General features: G+C 39.2%; 1 protein-coding gene across 1 annotated transcript; it reads right to left on the bottom strand.

Moving 5' to 3' along the window:
• Positions 1 to 1786: 1786 nt before the first annotated feature.
• Positions 1787 to 12756, bottom strand: LOC144529147 (cilia- and flagella-associated protein 100-like). Its single transcript, XM_078268117.1, has 13 exons — positions 12688 to 12756; positions 12114 to 12231; positions 11967 to 12019; positions 10093 to 10256; positions 9918 to 9998; positions 9490 to 9578; positions 8103 to 8178; positions 7485 to 7497; positions 7250 to 7404; positions 7041 to 7170; positions 5447 to 5649; positions 2908 to 3001; positions 1787 to 1909 (listed from the first exon to the last, which is right to left on the bottom strand). Exons 1-13 carry the CDS (start codon positions 12754 to 12756, stop codon positions 1787 to 1789), a joined length of 1368 nt encoding a protein of 455 aa, XP_078124243.1.
• Between the last annotated feature and the right edge of the window lie 1276 nt (positions 12757 to 14032).

Here is a 14032-nt window from a genome sequence, read left to right as displayed (position 1 = left end):
TGTGATGACACCTGTTAGCCACATAACCACACTCCCTTTATGTGGTGTTATTTGTAATGACACTGTAGTATGTGTGCTCATACTGAAAAACATTATAAACCACAATAACCCAAATCTTTGCTTTCTGCCTGTTTTTTTTCTCCCCCAAAAACCCCTCCCTAGGCTGTATACTTTCTAAAATATCTATGTGTAGAAGGTTATGGTCACAAAACACTTTAATGGGCAGCAAAAACCATCAAATCATGAATTCAGTAACTTATTCATTGCATCTTTGTTCCCTTAAATAGCCATTGTAACCTCCATAGAGCTGCATAGATTAATTGATTAGTTGTCAACTACTGAGTTAGCAACTATTTTCTTAATCGAGTCATTTTTAAAATTCTCTGATTGCAGCTTCTTAAATGTGAATATTTTCTAGTCTCTCCTCTGTGACAGGAAACTGCATATCTTTGAGTTGGGGACAATACAAGACATTTGAGGACGTCATCTTGGGCTTTTTGGGGAAACACTGATCCACATTATTTTTTTACCATTTTCTGACATTTTATAGACCAAACAACTAATTGATTAATCAAATAGGAAAATAATTGGTAGTTGCAGCCGTATAACCTCATTACATTATACTAATACTACACTACATGTAGGACAATGCAAAGTGTGTAACATAAGACAAAGCTGCAGTGAAAAGCAGACACGGGAGAAGACACAAATAGTCGATGGCTTATTCATACGTTTTTGATTGGGGTGGTCCATTGACACCTGTCAGAGTAGAATTAATTTACCATTTCTGTCTCCACTACTCATATCTACTTTAATTACTAACTTTACAGTCTCCAGTTTGTTATATCCCTGTGTTTATAGGGACTGTATTCAGCATTAAAGCTGCAAACAGACATTAGCTTTAAATGATATAGTGGAGGATTGGCGTCTTGAGCAGAGAATGAGTTCAGGCTCCCATCTGAGGTTCTCTGTTCTTTGTTTTGATTGCCGGTCCGGCGTGCATGCATCGTAGTGCATGTGGCCGTGAAAAAAACAAACATTAAAGTGCTCATATTATGCTCCTTTTCAGGTTCATGATTGTATTAGAGGTTGTACCTAGAGGTCCTAGGTAAGGACTACTAGCCAGTCAGAAGCAGAGTATGAGGGTGTGCCACGCTAGTGCAGCCAGGCGAGCATTATAACGTATGTGTACATATATATATATATATATATATATATATATATATATATATATATATATATATATATATATATATATATATATGTATATATATATATATATATATATATATATATATATATATATATATATATATATATATATGTGTGTGTGTGTGTGTGTGTGTGTGTGTGTGTGTGTGTGTGTGTGTGTGTGTGTGTGTGTGTGTGTGTGTGTGTGTGTGTGTGTGTATGTGTGTGTGTGTGTGTGTGTGTGTGTGTGTGTGTGTGTGTGTGTGTGTGTGTGTGTATGTGTGTGTGTGTGTGTGTGTGTGTGTGTGTGTGTGTGTGTGTGTGTGTGTGTGTGTGTGTGTGTGTGTGTGTGTATGTGTGTGTGTGTGTGTATACACACACACACAAAATAAAGGAAAGGGGGAAAAGCGCAATATGAGCACTTTCAAATGAAATTGTACCTTCGAAAGAAGGCTACATACAAAACAATGTACATTCAGAAATAAAAGTCACAGCATAAGAGTATCAATGAAAAAAGAAACAAGCTGGATAATGAGGTTGCACTGGCTGTGGCCAATCAGATTATTTCTGGAAAACTGGTGAATTTTCATACACTTCAAGAGTCCTCTGCGGTGAAGAGGAAGGCATGGAGTTCATCCTCGTTAGGAGCGTTGTCCTCATCGCTGACTTTGACCTTCTGCCCCAGAGGGATGCATCTGGGCATGAGCCTTCTTCCAGTCTAAGAGATAAAAAGATGAGGTTTTAGCATCCTCCGGGGTTTATTTCTCTGACTGCTTCGACTACACGTTTGAGTCAAAAATAATCTGATCAGAGAGTGGACATTCTGCGAGTGAGCTAGGGCTGCACCATATGAGCAAAATGTGCGATATGCGATATACGTCTTTCGAATATCGTATATATACGTATATATGTGTGTATATGCATAGTATATATGTGTCTATGTGTGCGCATCTCAAACACTGTGTCTATATAGCTATGTGTGTGTGTATACACACACACGAAATGCAGCAAAGGCGCTGAGCACAAATCAAACAAATGTTACATTTCGAAGAACTACAAAAACACATATGCACATGCAGAAATAAAAGTCACAGCATAAGAGTATCAATGAAAAAGAAACAAGCTGGATAATGAGGTTGCACTGGCTGTGGCCAATCAGATTATTTCTGGAAAACTGGTGAATTTTCATACACTTCAAGAGTCCTCTGCGGTGAAGAGGAAGGCATGGAGTTCATCTCGTTAGGAGCGTTGTCCTCATCGCTGACTTTGACCTTCTGCCCCAGAGGGATGCATCTGGGCATGAGCCTTCTTCCAGTCTAAGAGATAAAAAAGATGAGGTTTTAGCATCCTCCGGGGTTTATTTCTCTGACTGCTTCGACTACACGTTTGAGTCAAAAATAATCTGATCAGAGAGTGGACATTCTGAAACAAATCTCGTAGTGCCTTTCGCGATATGTCGCAGTCTTTTGCGATGTGTTTATTGCGCCAGTTGATTTCCCGATGGCGATTAAAAAAAAAATCAATGTATTGTGCAGCCCAAGCGCGAGCCACGCGCCGAATTTCAGGCTTTACTCTGGAAATGTACGTCCGTCGACACACTATTCAAATGAATGTGTTACTGATCTCTTAATAATATCATTGATTGTGTTGTGTGATTAGAAAACTTAATACAAAATTCACATAATACCGTTGTTCATTTTGAAGTGAAAGACTCACTGTTTTCTTGCTGTCACCATGGCATTTTTCAAAGCACTTCTTCATCATCTCTAGCTTTCTCTCCATCTCCTGCCTCAGCTGCTCTTCACGTTGCCTGGAACATGATATAGCAAGCAGGAAGAGAAGTGGGTTTTCATGTAACAACAACGCTCTTTGGGGAAACATCTCTATCCAGAGCTCCTTACATTAGTTTGCAAGGTACATTGTCTTTCTATCATTGCGTTTGAAGATAGAAAAGCCAGTCTGGAATTTACTATTCTGCTCACAATTAACGCCCCACACTATTATTTTTACACTCATACTGTACATGATATACACAATATATAGAGTAGTCCTCCACCCCTGAAACGCTTTGAGTGTCTATGATAAAGCGCTATATAAATGTAATGAATTGCTATTATTATTATAATATTCAATCAATTCTTCAAAGAGAGAGAACATTCAATGATAAAAATACTATTTGCAGATGCATAAATAATACTTTGAGTAGTCTCGCTTTGCCAGACCTTCCTCCACAGCGCTGTGGAGGAAGGTCTGGCTAGTCCACCCAGCATTCCGGGATGGGAGAAAAACATGCTCTGGTTAATTGGCATTTCTTTAAACCAATAGTCACAGATTACCCTGCAGAGATCTGAGGAGCAGTTAACCATAGTCCTCATAAGGCCCTGACACACCAACCCGATAATCGGCCGTCGGAGAGTCTGGCGAGGTCAGTGACTCGAGTCTGTTCGGTGCGTTCCGTGCCGTCGTCCGTCAGAGGGGCCGTCGACTTTCATTTTGGCCGATTTGACATGTTGGGTCGGAGGGCGGGCAGTCAGACTCAATGACCCATCTGATTGGTGGAGTGCTAACCCGGAAATGAGGAGCGGGATGAGCGACGAACGCCTCTCAAAATCTGACGAAAATCTTTTAAACTGACCTTTGTCGATCTGAAATGAAGACAGATTCAGCAACTGCACGGCCTATTTCTCGCTAAAAATGTTTTCAGAAACACGTTTCAGTGAACTTTTTTCGTAAAATACGAGCTCGTATTCCGAACGAGCCGCCATTATGGTCGGCTGGAGAAGCCAGACCCACGTGACGCGTTTGTCATTTCCGGTTTTCATTTTTTGGGCGACAATACAGATTAGCGCCGCCTGCTGTTATGGAGATGTATTACGTCTCACGCACCCGCAGAACGTACGCTCAAGTCGCCGTCGCTTCGGTGTGTTCCGAGGCACTTTTTGGACCTCGGGGAGCCGACTGATCAGTCACAGTTGGTGTGTCAGGGGCTTTAAATCCACCGGAATTAAAATTCCAACACAAAGAAAGCAGACGGTAACGGACATCGGCGAAAAAGACATGCATCCGGTGGAATTGAGAGGAGCAATCCCTGAAGTGGAACGTCGAGGATATAGACTGTACTTTGAGGGACTCACCAGCTGACCTGCTGCATAATAATAAGCTCATTTGCCCATTTTTTTCTGTATTTTTCTTTAGTGGAAAGAAGCATAATAATAAACTAAGTTTGTCAAAAGAGAATCCTGTAAACTGCAGTGAACAAACGTCTGTTTAAGCCAATCTACAACTTCTAGAAAAAATGTGAATTCTTTGGAGCTGCAAACATTAATCTAAAAAAACTATTTCAACCTATTGCGATAACGGAGTACTCGTTTTGAGTCATTTTTCTTTTATGCTTTTATGATTCCAGCTTCTTAAATGTGAATATGTTCTAGTTTCTTCTCTCCTCTGTGACAGGAAACTGAATATCTTTGAGTTGTGGACAAAACGAGACATTTGAGGACGTCATCTTGGGCTTTGGGAAACTCTGATCCACATTTTTCTAACTAATTGATTTAAAAAAAGTTAAAAGTTAAATGGAATTCTTTGGTTCAAATTGTAAAAAACTAAGAATTATGAACCTGATCGCATTGGATGAAATATACCAAATATTCACTAATATGCCATGTCCTCTAAGCCAGGGGTCTTCAATGTTTTTTTAAACCAAGGACCCCTTAACTTAAAGAGAGACAGATCAGGGACCCCCTACTGCATATACTGTATAAAATGAAGTTGCATATTAAACTGGACCTACAATAACGTGTAGGGCGGCCTGAAGCCTTCATACATACCTTTTTAATGCATTGAATACTAAGATATTAAAATAGCCTACTAATTGTTGGCATGATTTTATAAATCATGTTTTAATGTAACACATACGTGTGGCAGAGTGAATTGTTAGGATTACCTGTATCTGTGGATGGCCTTAGTGACTAGCTTACCTATAGGCCAGTAAGCCTATCATCAGTGGGGGTTTATATTTGCTAATAATATGTTGGATTCATGTTAGGACTTTTAAATTTTTTGTTAAATGTTCAAAAATTAACAATAATTTGAAGGCCCCCCTGCACTGACTCTGAGGACCCCCTAGGGGTCCCGGACCCCCTGTTGAAGACCTCTGCTCTAAGCTACGTACATACATTAATGAATAATATACGTATCTAAACCTGAATGACTTAAAGACTACAGGCCTACTGTCCGGCCGCTCAGGGAGACTAACCTAGCCTTCCTCTCGTTTTCTTTGATCATCCTCAGTGTCTCCAGGTCCTCCTCTGGGATGTTCTCGATGAGCTCCAGCACCACGGTCATACGGTACTCCACGCTGGACAGCTTCTCCAAGGTGCTGAGGTTGGTCAGGCGGCTGTCCACGCAGTGGCGATGCACTTCTGTCACCTTGGCACCCAGAGCATCCAACATAATGTCCTGTAGGCACGGAGAGGAGGTGGGACAGATAAAAAGGGGAGGAGGATACGGAATACAATGAATATGTAATGTAATGTAAACATAATATTAACTTTTATTCATAAAGCACCTTTAAAAACAGAGATTACAAAATGCTTTGACAGACAAAGCAAGGCAGAAGAGTTAAATAAAACAGGCAGCTAAAGAGTGGGGCCAAACATTTGCAAGACAAAATTGGGTAAAAAAAAAAAAAAGACCGTCGTGAGAAGACAAAATAAGCATATAAATATAAGCAATCAAACAAAATTAAAAAATCAATAGCAATAACGACATCACATGAAAGCAAGTTCATAAAAATGGATTTTGAGAAGAGATTTAAAAAAGTTCACTGATTCTGCGAGCCTTATCTCCTCGGGCAGGACGTTCCAAAATCGTGTGTGTAGTTTAATGATGCCACTTTACAGTAGATCAGAGCTCTTCAACAGGGGGTCCGGGACCCCTAGGGGGTCCTCAGAGTCACTGCAGGGGGGGGCCTCCAAATTATTGTCTTAACATGAATCCAACATATTATTAGCATATATAAATCCCCACTGATGATAGGCTTACTGGCCTATAGGTAGTCACTAAGGCCATCCACAGATACAGTTCATCCTAAGGATTCACTCTGCCACATTTATGTTAAACATTAAAACATGATTTATAAAATCATGCCAAAAATCATTTTTATAGCTTAGTATTCTATGCAAAACAAATGATGTATAAAGGCTTTAGGCCGCCCTATACATTATTGTAGGCCTAGTTTTTATATGCAACTAAATGTTATACAATATATGTAGTAGGGGGTCCCTGCTCTGTCTCTCTCTCTCTCAGTTAAGGGGTCCTTGGTTTAAAAAAACATTGAAGACCCCTGCAGTAAATTATTTCTGGGCGTTTTTCCCCCAATGAATCCATTTTAAGTTGCCAAGTGCAGCTTTTAGATTTGAAAGAGGGGGATGTTGTCGCTTATGGAGCCCGTAAGGGGACATGACATGACTCTTGTGCGCACGAGAAACTTTCTGGTGCGCATGCAAAAGTATCTCGTGCTCACAAGAAACCAATCTAAGGCTAGCAAAATGATACTAACAAAGTACTGCTAACGTTTTGTGGCTAAAGTTAATATTTCAAATTCACAGCATGAAATCAGTTAACAGTTACCTTATCATCTTTAAGTTTGTTGATGACACTATCAGGTACATTTCTTTGCGTTTTCAGGAAGATGAATACCTCCTCCTCGGCAGCCATTCTCACTGCTACTCAGATTGGTTTCTCGTGCAAATTAGAAAGTTTCTTGTGTGCATCAGAAAATAAATAAATCCCACGGCCCTTTAGGGGCTCCGTAGTCACTAAACGTACAGCACGTCCTGCTTCCTTACCTGGTCCTGTGTTTTCAGGGAGTCATGGAGCCGAACCTTCCTTTTGTGCAAAGTAGCTCTCGCCATTTCGTTTCTGATTCTGTCCTCCATGTCATTCACCTGCAACGTTAACTTCTCGTCATCCTTTTTCCTAAAGACAGAGAGGAGTTGGCATCGGATGAGATTGTTGTTGTCACAAGTTTTGCCTTTTTGGATGATATGATGCTTACATTTTCTTCCAGGTTGCCTCGATGGTCTGCTTGAGCTCCTGCAGCGTCTCGTCCACCCGGGTAGAGTGCGGAATCAGGCACAGGTTCTGTTCCGTCAACTCGGCCATCAGATCCAGAAGCTGCTGGGGATCAGAGAAGTACAGCTCCAGCTTCTCCTGCAGGAAAGACACTGTGAGGGCTGCACATAAACACTCAAGATTACAAAAATAAAAGGCATTGCTGCGGGTAAACTGACCTCACATTTTGAGCTGTTGCAATCCAGTTGAGAATTTTGTGACCCCGCAATGCCAAAGAAAGAGAGGTGTGTAATGATATGTGTCTGACATTTGGTAGATTTCTTATAGCTTTATGAAACAGCAGCAACAAAAAGCATAATGATAAAACAATTCAACAGGGAGAAATTAATACTTTTAATATAATATATAATACTTTTTCCCGTTGAGCTTTTTGAATTCTCCTTCAGAACACAAGACAAAATAAGAGTTTACTTTCAAAATGTAATGTGCAAATAATCATTTTTACGATAACATTGTTTTTGTGGTTAGGAGCCAAAATCAAAATTGCGATACAAATTTGATTAATTGCACAGCCCCATATATATATATATATATATTCCACATAAAAAAACTAAGTAAGACCTACATGGAGCGTTGGAAGTCTTTAGAGGGTAAATTTAGTTTTAAAAGTATGTTTTTCTGTATACTGTGATGATTTTTGCCTTATACCGATAACTAAATGAAAGTCATAGTCTAGATCATTGACCTTATTATTTACTACTCCATCCGAATTTACGAGACAAATACTGGATGTGCGTCATCGTCATGGATGTGTGAGTGCGTTGGTGTTTCCTTACAGAGTGTCGTCGCGGGCAGAGGACAGCGTGGGCTCCCTGCTGGAGGGCACAACTGGACCCGGACTGGACCCTGAACCTGTGTGCATGTTATAGTTCATGTCACCATAGGCATTCAATTTTTTTGATGTTTTTGTCGCTTGTTTTAACTCACTATCTCAGATTTACTGTATGTCTAAGTGGCTAATGGGAACAAAAATCTTTGAAACTGGTCCAGTATTGATCGAGAACGCTGAGAGCGGCAGCCGCAAGCCGGGCTGCAATGTAATCCTATAGGATAAATGTTCACGGTCAATTTGCGTCCATTAAAAGTGCTGTTTTTGCCACCGACAGGTTCAGATTATTATTCTAAGTGTCTGACAACATTATGGAAAGGATCCCTACAGAGATAGACCTTTTTGTTAAAGAGTAAGATCCTTTTTGTTTAACCAGAAACAGCTCAGAAATCGCCAAACTCACCAAATGCCATTTAAATAAACACTACTTTTAGCGTGTAAAGAGCCAGCACATTTCCACATGTAAATGAGTTAATTCAGGGTTAATATATCAGCCAAACCAGAGTGGTGATTGTTGGAACAGTGGAAAAGACAAACTAAACTAAAACAGCTTTTTTTTCCTTTCATCTTTGAATGAAGTGTGTTTTACGATGATAAAATGATTGTTTTGTAAATGAAGTCTGGGTTTGGCGATAGCAATTTCGGGGCTGTTTCATGATCTTTAACGATAAAGTAGACCTGTGTATGAATCCTTTCTATAATGTTGTCAGAATAATAATCTGAGCCCGTCAGTGGCAAAACAAGCACTTTTAGTGGACACTGAAATTGAAGGTGCGCAGTTGCCAATTAACATGACATTGCAGCAGTCCTACTTAGCCCTTGTGTTGTCTTCCTGTCAACCATGAAGAAAACACTTTTGTTGTTTTTGTTGCTTTTTTCAAAGTTTTTTATGTTTTTGTATATTTTTTCCCATTGTTTTGGTCACTTTTTCAACATTTGTATCGCTTTTTCTTACGTTTTGTTGCGTTTTTCTCACGATTTTGTCACTTTTTCAATGTTTTGGGTGCTTTTTTCAACGTTTTCTTCTGGTGTTTTTGACTTATTTTTTTTCATTGTTTGTTGCCCTTCCAAACATTTTGTCATTTTTTTTTACATTTTTCACGCTTATTTTGACATCATATATTTTCTGATATGAACAAAACTTTACAACAGGTCAAATCTGCTCGAGGACAACATGAGGGTTAATACTGGACTAATTTCAAACACTGTTGTTCCCATCGGTCACTTAGACACATAACATAACCAAAGTTAACATTTAAGACATGGGGATTACCAAACATCACCCTGGCAGTTATGATCTATGACATATTAATTCCCTGGGTTTCAACACTTACCCTCCTGCCATTCCGGAGGCGAGAGCTTGAACAAAATGTTCTTGTACCTCTTATATTTAGTCAGGATATCCTCAGTATTGGCGAGTTCACTATCAAGAAGAAAGACAGTATTTTATCCATGTTCACTGCAGATTAATACTTGCTCACTTTTTATTTATAGATCTTTTCCTAGCACACACAGTATTGGTAAATCACTTTATGCAGGGTTCTCCCTGTCATTATACGAGCCGTTTTGGGAACCACCTCAGCTGAATGAATGTCACTAAAAGACTTTTCTTAGATCTAATGCTCGTAGTTGGACTTCTTTAGCTATAAGTTTTGTCTTTAGGCTTTTTTGAGTGTTATTTATTTCTGATCTGATCCAGCTTTTCCAACGTTTTAGACACAGGTATGGTGAGAACGGTCCTAAGTGATGATGATGATGATACCTTTTTAAGGTCCCTATGTCTTTAGTTAACTTCGCAGTTGTAGAATTTGCCTCTTCTCTCTTCTGGCTCTCTTTTTCAAAACTGACAACAGAGACAACATTACAATTATTATAATAAAATTTAAAAAAGGAATTCAGTTTTAAGTCACAATGGCAAGGAATCCGCTACTGCTTACAGTGTTCTGGCATCCTCAGCTTTCTTCTCAATCCTCTTGAGGCACTGTTCAGAGATTTTGTTCTCTATCCCAAGGCTCTGTTCAAGCTGTTTCATATGTGCCGTCTTTGTGATAATGGCCTTCTTCAGCTTCTTAATGTCTTTCCTGCTCTTCATCAGAGATGCCTGAGGATGGAGGGAAGAACGTAAGAGCAGTATTGCAGATAAGTAAGGAGACGGAGGTTAAGCCAGATATAAATTAGCAGTGGGGGGAAAAAAATAGACATTTGTTCAACATACTAAGTCTTGCTTGGAATTAACTGACAGGGCAGCAATATATATTAGGCTGATGTTGGCAGATTGTTATAATAAAAAAGAACTAAATATGTGCAGTGTTTCCCACAGGTTTTTGTGAGACTTAGAAAATGTTGTATATTTAAAGTTAAAGTAAAATCTGGTGCCATTTGAGAGCAAAATTAAGAAGCTAGATCTATGAAGAATCTGTGCTTTTGTAAACAACACAAAATATGTTATTATGTAATATGTGTCTTTATGTTCAAAGATAGTTTGACATTTTGGGAAATACCCTAATTTTCTTGTTGGATGAGAGGATTGATACAACTCTTATATGTGTACGTTATATGTGTACGTTAGAGACACCAAAAAAAACCCGCTCCCATAGGTTGTTTGTTCAAGCAGCAATTACGACTCATATTTCATTTATAGTGGCCTTTTCCTTATTTACGGGAACAAAGCAGGAAGTACCCAAGAGACCGGGGTTTGTGTTCTGTTTGAAAATAAAAGTAAACATGAGTTGTTGTTTTTTTACTTGATGGAACAAACAGAACACACAGGCAGACAGCTAGCCTGGCTCTGCAGGCTAGCTGTCTGCCTGTGTGTTCTGTGTGTTCTGTTTGTTCCATCAAGTAAAAAAACAACAACTCATGTTTTTTTAAATGGCTCTTAACATGCAGTGGTGGAATGTAACTAAGTACTGTACTTAAGTACACTTGTACTTTTACCTGAGTCTTCTTTTTTCATGCCACTTTCTACTTCTACTCTGCTACATTTCAGAGAGAAATATTGTACTTTTTACTCCACTACATTCATATGACAGCTTCAGTTACTACTTACTTTACAGAATAAGATTTTTTGCAAACAACACACATGTAGTTTATAAATATACGTTTTATTATATATTTACAATATATAGGTCTACAAGTTGATTGACAGAACTGTTTTGATCGTTTCTAGTTTCTAAAATGTGAGGATTTTTCTGCATTGAGTACTTTTACTTTTAATACTTTAAAGCTATAGTGCGTAGTTTCTGTCTCCCCCATGAGGAATTCTAAGTAATGACAACAAAACTGTCGGCGTGTCCACATCATACAAGCCTTCCGTGATCACGTACCACCGCCACCCCTCCTCCACGTAGTTGCTAGTAGCCAAGGAGGACACGGACGACAATCGACAATCTTCTGAACATAGTCATACTGAGAAATACAGAGAGAGTTGTGTGGAGCTCATAGTCTTAATTAGCTTTGTAGAAACACATTTGGCAGTAGCTTGAATGTAACGGACGTTCATTAATCAGAAAGTTACCCACTAAAGCTTTAAGTACATTTTCCTGATGATACATACTTTTACCTTGTAACATTTTCAATGCAGGACTTTTACTGTATTTTTACAGTGTGTTTTAGGATCTGAATACTTCTTCCACCACTGCTAACATGACCTGACTCGGTTGGTTTGTGGTTGTGTATGGGACGTGAGAGTCACTGACATACTGATGCACAATTATGCCTTATTTGTCGCTGCCAGTTACCACTGTATTAATGTTGTTGTGAAATTCAAATAAAAAGAGTTGGGGGAAAAAGGGCCCTCTTAGTCATTTACCTCCAGCTGTGCTCTCTTCCGTTCAATGTCACATTGCCTGTCTCTCTTCATCTCTATAGAAGACAGATACATGTTAACACTAAAGTAAGGAATCCTTGTAAGCCAAACGTTGCAACATGCTTTGTGAGTCTCCACTCTTCCACCCACCTTGTTTCATCAGGATCATCTTCTGGTCAGGACTGTCTTGCTTTTGTTTAGGGAGAGCCAAGTTATTTTTGGGTTCAGTCTCGTCCTCGACACACATAGCCAATAAATTACGCAGCTCCTGACCATGGACAAGAACAGCACAGCAGTACAATCTCAAACACTATATACATATTTTTTTTTTTTTACTTGTTACAGACACTGTGTAGCCCTACTAATATGCAGTAGACATAAAACAATGTATGATGTGTACATGCACAGTCAAGGGCGTGGGTTTAGTTTCAACATTGGAGGGGACACATTATAACCATGGGTTCTGGGGGTCGTCCCCCAGGGAAGTTTGAGAGTGAAAAACTTAATTTTCTTGCACTCTAAGAAATAAATCTGTAAAATAACAGAAACAGTCCTGCTAGCTTATTACCCAGTTTGCTGATATTAAATATATAAAAAGATATATAAAAACTGATATTATGGGTGTAACTTAGCGACAGTAAAAAATACACAACCTTTTCTGTTATTTAAAATATCCCCCCTAATCTACACCTATGTGCACAGTTGTGCTTAAACACACACCAACCTTTTTTCTGCGCTCTGTAGACTGGCTATTACTGCCTGGCACTTTGACCTGGATCAGTCCTGTCTCCATTTCTCTCAAGTCTACTCAGAATCAATGAAGAAAATGTTTTGTTTTTTTTGTACAAAACAAACAAACTTTAAATTGATTGCACTAGTTGTCTATAGCTGTATAGTTTCCTCTCTGCTTTGTTTTCCAAATCTTATCAGTGGGATTTCTCAAAAACAAGACAGCCAGAAAAAACACATCTGGTCCTGCTGTTGAAATTTTAATGTTAATTGTTTATGAAGCATGCTGTGGTGATGAAATGTCTGAGATTGCTTGTGGCATCTGCTGCTGCTGCTGGCTCTGTACAAGCTGCACAAACAATTTAAACTTATTTGTGGCCGACAAAAAAATAGTTGTACTGTTTCTCTAGCTACATTCTCTCTATATAGTGACCCAATTCCCATAAAACAGAGAAATGGAGTGCCTTCAAAATCTCAACTAGAGATTTTCCGAGTTGACTGGTTAAAATCAAGGCAAAAGGGTCCACTATCGGTTCCCACATTAAGGTAGCTTCTCTAACATTATTATTAAAACACATGGCTGCATATTTCAAAACAGCTAAATGTTTAGTCTAACCAAATTGGCAAACTATTGACAAAAAAATAATTTAAGGTTGATAACGTTAACGTTAGTTCTGCGCTAACGTTTAACTTAGCTAGCTAGCTACCTAGCTACAGGTTTCTGATACAAGTAACGTTAGCTAACTTCACGTTAATGGTTGTTTTTATTTAATTTCAACATTCCTGTAGCGTAACAGCTAGCTAGCGTTATAGGTTAGACTAAATTAAACAGTTTTCATTTGATATTGATTAAGAACTCAACCTACTTACTAACTCTCAGAACTTTATCACAACCGGACCGAGACAAACTAGCTAGCTAGGACCTGAAAGTGGGCTGTTTACGTTTAACTTAGCTGCCGCTTGTCGACTTTAGTCATGGCAACTGCCTTAAGAAACAAGGGCACGTTCAACGTGTGCACCGTTTTGCTGCGGTTTCCTGGTTGAAGGACTTGTTTTCCTAGAGACGGTGTGAAACGGTGTGCAACCATGGATGTATTAAGGAACTGCTTTGATATATGTTTTCTCTAGTTTGGTGGGTATGTCTCTAGTTTATTAACTGTGTCACAGGTGATACCCAATCAGCAGAGACGTGTCTGTAAACAACTCGCGGTAGGCAGAGTGCTTGCGCACACAACAGGGTGTTTACAGCAGAGCCATCACTCTGGTTTACACTAACGCACCACCGTTTTCAGTAAAAAAAAATAGGTGTTGCTACGTTTTGTCGGGGATGAACGTGGTCC

The sequence above is a fragment of the Sander vitreus genome, chromosome 2 (genome assembly GCF_031162955.1).
Source record: "Sander vitreus isolate 19-12246 chromosome 2, sanVit1, whole genome shotgun sequence".
Lineage (NCBI taxonomy): Eukaryota > Metazoa > Chordata > Actinopteri > Perciformes > Percidae > Sander > Sander vitreus.
The sequence above is the reverse complement of the archived record's forward strand: the minus strand, read 5'-3'. Positions and strand labels throughout refer to the sequence as shown.

Bases quoted from the DNA above. Each gene is read 5' to 3' on its own strand.
- LOC144529147 (XM_078268117.1), bottom strand. From the start codon at position 12,756: ATGGAGACAGGACTGATCCAGGTCAAAGTGCCAGGCAGTAATAGCCAG. The intron at 12,232-12,687 runs GTTGGTGTGTGT...GTCCATGGTCAG, and splicing joins CTACAGAGCGCAGAAAAAAG to GAGCTGCGTAATTTATTGGC. The intron at 7,171-7,249 runs GTAAGCATCATA...CTCTGTCTTTAG, and splicing joins GAGGCAACCTGGAAGAAAAT to GAAAAAGGATGACGAGAAGT.